This window comes from Vollenhovia emeryi, unplaced genomic scaffold, assembly GCF_000949405.1.
Source record: "Vollenhovia emeryi isolate VEMERY1.0 unplaced genomic scaffold, V.emery_V1.0 DF939199.1, whole genome shotgun sequence".
Classification (NCBI taxonomy): Eukaryota; Metazoa; Arthropoda; class Insecta; order Hymenoptera; family Formicidae; genus Vollenhovia; species Vollenhovia emeryi.
The window spans coordinates 6,573-13,254 of record NW_011967167.1 but is presented as its reverse complement, the minus strand read 5'-3'; the positions used below and the strand labels follow the sequence as shown (position 1 = coordinate 13,254).

At 37.4% G+C, this 6,682-nt stretch overlaps 1 protein-coding gene and 1 long non-coding RNA gene across 10 annotated transcripts in view; one reads left to right on the top strand and one right to left on the bottom strand.

The window, feature by feature from the left end:
- The window catches only part of LOC105561820 (G-protein coupled receptor Mth2-like), a 9,695-nt gene extending 4,370 nt beyond the window's left edge, over positions 1-5,325 (top strand). For 3 of the 9 annotated variants that reach the window (XM_012012145.1, XM_012012143.1, XM_012012144.1), the window contains exons 2-7: positions 747-846; positions 1,807-2,935; positions 3,293-3,371; positions 3,621-3,802; positions 3,923-4,088; positions 4,679-5,325. In XM_012012145.1, coding sequence (XP_011867535.1) covers positions 841-846; positions 1,807-2,935; positions 3,293-3,371; positions 3,621-3,802; positions 3,923-4,088; positions 4,679-5,003 — 1,887 coding nt within the window. In that variant the 5' untranslated portion in view covers positions 747-840 and the 3' untranslated portion in view covers positions 5,004-5,325. Of the gene's footprint in view, positions 1-746; positions 847-1,783; positions 2,936-3,292; positions 3,372-3,620; positions 3,803-3,922; positions 4,089-4,678 lie in introns of all 9 variants that reach the window. The other 6 variants (XM_012012150.1, XM_012012149.1, XM_012012146.1 and 3 more) reach the window with 5 other exon arrangements.
- A 687-nt stretch (positions 5,326-6,012) lies between these two features.
- On the bottom strand, positions 6,013-6,673 carry LOC105561818. The gene is made up of 2 exons (XR_001008927.1): positions 6,395-6,673; positions 6,013-6,315 (listed from the first exon to the last, which is right to left on the bottom strand). It is a non-coding gene; the product is annotated as an uncharacterized LOC105561818 (long non-coding RNA).
- Positions 6,674-6,682: the final 9 nt, after the last annotated feature.

Sequence of the window (6,682 nt, the reverse complement as noted above, 5' to 3'; positions counted from 1 at the left end):
ACGCACGCACGTCACGCTACGCTACGCACGTCACGTCACGCACGCACGCACGCACGCTACGCACGCACGCACGCACGCACGCACGCACGCACGCACGCACGCACGTCACGCACGCACGCACGCACGCACGCACGCACGCACGCACGCACGCACGCACGCACGCACGCACGCACGCACGCACGCACGCACGCACGCACGCACGCACGCACGCACGCACGCACGCACGCACGCACGCACGCACGCACGCACGCACGCACGCACGCACGCACGCACGCACGCACGCACGCACGCACGCACGCACGCACGCACGCACGCACGCACGCACGCACGCACGCACGCACGCACGCACGCACGCACGCACGCACGCACGCACGCACGCACGCACGCACGCACGCACGCACGCACACACACACACACACACACACACACACACACACACACACACACACACACACACACACACATTCCTGTAACATGTCGAGACCAAATAAATTTCTTATTCTCAGCACTCTTCATCTGTTTCGTCCTCGTTCTGTCCTAATGGCATACATGCAGAACGAGGATATCATTGGAAAAAAAGATTATCTTATCTGATTGAATTATCGTCAATATCATCAGATGGGTATAAAATGCCACAAGACGCTATTATAATATTATACAAGATGCAAGAGATATACAGCATTGAATAAGCTTCATACTCTTTTGTGACCGCCACGTGTATCGTTTACAAAGATTGTTATTTTCAGTCTAAGGAATCTGCACGACTTACATTTAATGCTGCATTACGTTATATGCACGAAAATACATCCGATGCTACCCAAGTAGCAAAATGACGTCGTAATGATGGTAATTTTTGGTCGCGAAATGACCAAAGCCCGTATTCTGAATCCTCTTTTATCGATAAAAGAGGATTCAGAATACGGGCCCAAGTAAACGTTCTAAATTAGGACTCGTGAGACGAAAATCGACGTCGATATACCACATTCACGGGATGTTATGTTCCTAAGTCCTATTGACAGCAAAAATAAAACTAATGTGTGATTTATTTGGCGAATATATGATTTAATTAACTAATATATGATTAATATATGACTTAACTGACGAATACTTGATGTTTTAACAATCAATGACATCGCGAGTTTCAGATATCATTTTGATAGTCATATAATCACTGCATGAATAGTCATCAGAAAATTTTCTGCCATGACAATATAAAATACTCATTCATGAGGCATACACAGAACTTTGAATTGATTTATGACTCATTGTCGGTGATCTTTTACCGGCTCGTCTTTTACACTGTCTTTTATTACGTCTTTTATTACGGGATGATTTTTAAGAGGTTGGTGACTTATAGCAAGTTAGTAAGAATCAATCATACTTATAGCAAGATAGTAAGAAGCAATCATAGTAAGAATCACATACAATTTTTGCAAAACGTTATTGGCAGAATAATGCATCGACTGTTCGTGTTTCAAGTGATTTGACCAATTTAGTTTTCGAGAAATTAAATATTAAAGTTGGAGTCTTACACTATGGGTTTATGAGCACTGTGGATACAAGATATTATAACAATAACTTTTTCCCCGTTCTTTAGTAGGAATTATCCTACATTCATATACACTAGAGATCGTCGTTTTCGAAGAATTCAAAGTCTCTCCTTGTCGTTCTGTCATCCACAGTCGAGAACCTGCCTTGTCTAGGTACCTTTTTCAGTCGATGTCATTGGTTTTTCTAACATGCATTCGCGTGTCCATTCCAAAATGAAATTCATTCTTTGTAGCTCCTCGGACAAAACCGTTGCAGAATGCAGCTATAACGCTCGATTCCATAATTATATCGCGTAGTTTCGCGTTAGACATTTTTACTGAAAAAAACGCACAGAGAGAAACCGAACTAATGAGTAATTTAATGATGTTTCCACCAATTGTATTGTGGTGTCTCGTGCTTGTTGCTTCAACCTCGGAGTCTCGGACAAATTCTACGATTGGCGATGAGCGGAGCGACAATTCGACGGTACGGTACAATCCCCTCGTAAATTCTACGAAAAACGAGATTGAGCCAACACGGTGGTGCAATTCATGTGAAGATTCTATCGAGGACGACTACGAGATGCGATATAAGCCCCGTGTTAATTCTACAAGAAACGATCACGAGACTCGCGGATATGTCGGTAGAAATCGCGAACGGAATAATCCGGTATCTACGGAGCCTAATGAAAATTCTACAGAGGTCGGCGACCTCGTGTTTCAACAAATGAATGAAAATCTCACGGGGACCGAAGGCGAGAGCGAGTCCACGTCACACGAACTCTATGAAAATTCCAATAATGACGACTATAATAATACTACAGCTACCATTGTTCCGTACGAAGAGTGTGACGACGTTACATGCATTCAGCTCTGCTGTCCTTTTGGCGATAGCCTGACGGTGCAGGGTAAATGCGTCGCCGGGCAGGACAATTACTCCTTTCCAGGCGTGACCTTGGAAGATGCAAACAATTCCGTGGGCAAAAGATTGAACGAGCTGTTTCGACTGACCGTTCGCGATCCGTGCGTTGAACAAGAATTTGGACGCTATTTGCTCCATCCCAGTGGGTACCGGTTCCTCGTCAATGGCTCTTTATATCAAGGCCCCGGCAACGCGCTCATCTCACCGAGGTCCTATTGCATTGCCATCTTGCTGCGAAATATTTACGACGTGATCGTCTGTACTAGTAAAACTAGATTTCCGATATATGTATCCGTGTGTCTCCTGATATCTCTGCCGTTTCTACTGCTGACATTCGTCGTGTATTCTATATTACCAGAGCTCCGGAACATGCATGGTTACACGTTGCGTGCACACGTTGCCTCATTGTTTGTCACGTACGCGATTATGTACTTTGGCCAACAAACTTCTGCATTAGCAGCATGGAAATATTGCGTTCCACTAGGTACAGCATAAACTCTATAATAATGTAGCAACATATCTTTTACGTATACAATTATTAGATTAGACGTATTTGTTTCTTTCTAACTCAATAAAATGAAAGTCATTAAACTTTTAAAAGCACAAGTAATAATTATGCATGTCACATTTTTGTAGATAATTTGTTATCTTGTTGCAGAAATTATACGATAACGTACTTGATTCGATACACCATTTGTTTCAAATTACCTTTTTTTTTTATAAAATTGTAAGACGGGAAGGTTAAGTAAATCTCACAGACAAGTATATTAATAACTATAAATCTGATCGATATTCTAATACATGATTCATATTTAATACATTATCTTTTCGATCTTTCCAGCCTATATTTTCAATTTCTCGTTTTTGTCGAGTTTTTTCTGGTTGAACGTAACGTGCTTCGATATTTGGTGGACGTTCAGGTAAACAATACAGCTTTTCATATTATATGAGTACGCAAGTATCACAATGTTCAATTTTAAGTACAAAAGCTGATTTTGTTGACTTTCATATTTCATACAGTCAGACCCAATAAACTTTACGCCAAGAAATCTCTCCTTACTTTTAAGATAGAAATGGTTGTATTGTACAAAAAAATAAGCTATTTTCATTTTCAAGTACATATGTTGAAAAACAATTTATCATTGACTAAATAATCGCACGTTTCACAGAGGATGTCGTTCGTATCAAACAAGCGTAAAGCAAGATAAAAAGAAGTATGTGATGTATTCATTATACGCGTGGGGAATTACCTTCATCATTAATGTTATCTGCGCCATCATGGATTATGCCCCAGGAATACCCAAAAGCTGGATCCGACCGCAAATGTGTAGGATAAAATTTTGGTTCAGCGGTAAGTATTGCATTGACAATGCCATCTCTAACAGTTAACTGAAGCCTCGATTAAATTTAATTTAACGAAAATAATGGATGTCTACATGTACTAGCGTATAATGCAAAGAATTCGTTTCAGAGAACAATGCAAGAACTATATATTTCTATGTACCTATGGGTGCTACTGTTGTCGCTAATATTTGTTTCTTCGTCGTCACAACGCTAACGATTTTGTATCAGAATAAACGGACCGCCCATCAGCTAAGAGACTCGGAGAGCAAGCGTCACAATGAAAATAAGCAGAGGTCCGTACGATCGAAAAGAATTAACAAACTACAAAAAAATTATTGCCACTCAGATAAAAAAACTACACGATACGCAATTCTCCGATTTCCATTATTAGACCAGATAAAGATTATTTCATAAATATTATTGTCAGGATAATACAATCATCGAACGTTTGCTATTGTACATCCGCGTTGTATATCGATACATATAAATTTGTCTTAATAAAAGAACCAAATATATCCGCTTACCAGGAAACTTCGAAAGTAATATCGAATCCCACTTTCTTACTTTCAACAAGAGCATAATTTTTACGCTTTCATATAGCTGTTAATCTTTATAATTTATAAATTTAAATATTGCATTTCTTAAGAGAAACTTTTATATTTTCTGTGATTAAAATTTAGCCTATTATTTCTTAACATATAATATTAGATTTGCTAGAGATTGTGCTTCTTAATGTTACTAAAATTATATTATAAAAATAACGATAAAATATCTGTGTTCGTGTGTACTTCGATACTCTTAGCAGAAATCCCATACATATATCTAATATCTATAATAATGGTCGTAATCGTAGCTAATATAAAAATATATGTTTTTCACACAGGTTTAATATGTACCTGAAGCTGTTTATAGTAATGGGAATAACCTGGGTTATGGAGTTATTAGCATGGTCGATCAATTCCGATTTCGTGCCAGAGGTAGTCTGGTATCCCACCTACATAATAAATGCCTTGCAAGGTGTCATCATTTTTATCATATTCGTCTGTACAAAGAAAATCAAGAAGCTGCTGCTAAAACGATTCGGTGGGCGTAGTTGCGGCCCATTTTGCAAGATTCCGATGAACAGCGATACTTCGACGAACACCACTTCCGTATCAGGTTCGGGATCGGGAACGCTGTCCATGCAAGAAATTAGTTCCGCTTATTAGCAGCTAATCATTTCCGACTAATCCTGATCGTAGCGCTGCAATGTAAAACAAAAATTCTATTCAATGAGTTAATAGTTAATCGGCAACATAATTTCATTTTCCAGTCGAAGACCGATATTTTGTATTTCGCTTATTCTAAAAATAATGATGATATGTGCATACGTAGAAAGTTGGATAAAAGATAAAATTTATATATAATTATTACCAATTGTTGTATTATATTAAATAAATATAAATCGCTATTGATTATACATAATAATAGAAAAGATATATAAATGGATAGAAAAAGGGATTCAATTATACAAGAGAGTCGTTATTATTATTTTTTCTGTTGTTGTTGTTATGTTTATTGCAATACACAATGATACATGCAAGAACTTCTGCTATAAGCCTAACCGAATATAACAGGAAAAAAAAACAAGAGAAATAGATAAAAAATATACATATAATCTAGAATATAAAATTATATGTATGTACATTTTGCATAGTCACACGCATCTTTGTATTTTCGCGGTCGGTTTTCGCGATCGGTTTTTCAGGAAAAATTTTCAATTAATTATTAACCCTGCAACGGGACTCTGTTTTTCGACCTCCAGTAACGGGACTCATGGGTCATTGGTGTCCGCGATGATTTAAATAACCTTAAAGTAAACAAATAATTCTGAAAAAATTCATAGATGTTCCTTGACATCTTATTTATCAATCACAACAATAAAAACATAATAAAGATTATTTTGTCATTAAAAATTTTGATTTTGAACAAAGGCAAATCGGAGTAAATTTATAAAATTCATAACTTTTGTTAATTAGTTTATAAAAAAAATCCTACTAGGACTTTTTACTTAAGGGTAGGTACTTTAAGAAAAAAATATAGGAAAGTTCCAGTTTCTAAAAAAGGGTATTTATTTTGAGAGTTGAATATCGCTTATCTTCTAATGGTGGCTTATGGAACCTAATACTGAAAAATATAAGATATAATATGGATGATTAAAATGAAACACTCTGTAGGTAAGTTGTCAAGTATTGGCATTTATATGAAATTAACATAAAATTACATAATTAATAACATAATGTTACATCATTTGAAATTTTACGAGCATTCTGGACAGCATCACGCAAGTCGATGATCGTCACAAACCGGTTCTTTGCATTTATAACAGCAGAAGAACGTTTTCCTGTCTGTTTTGGTTGGGCAGAAGTGACACCTTTTTCTTTTTGGCATTCTGTCGCTATTTTAGACTCATATATTTTACTCATATTTTCATATTTTTTTCATATTTTAGACTCATTTGCGCACTTATCGACTTCAAACCTTTAAAATTATATATATTACGAGTTAAGAAACATATTTGTAAAAAAAAACTACTTTTTTTAAAACGGATTTTACATACGTTAGTAGGATTCATGGATCACTCGTGTCGTTCGGAGATTTGTTCTCGCTGCCAGTCGTAGGTACACTGGTGGATTCCGGCGCGCTGGCGGCCACATTCCATCCCCACCCCAAACTTTTTTTACATACCAAAACAAAAAGCCCGAGCCTAACTGTTTTCCCAGGAATTCACATTTTCAAAACAACGAATGACCCATGAGTCCCGTTGCAGGGTTAATTATTTAATTTTATCCATATTATAAATTTTAATTTATCCGAGGAATATGATTAAAATCACTCTAACGCGAAG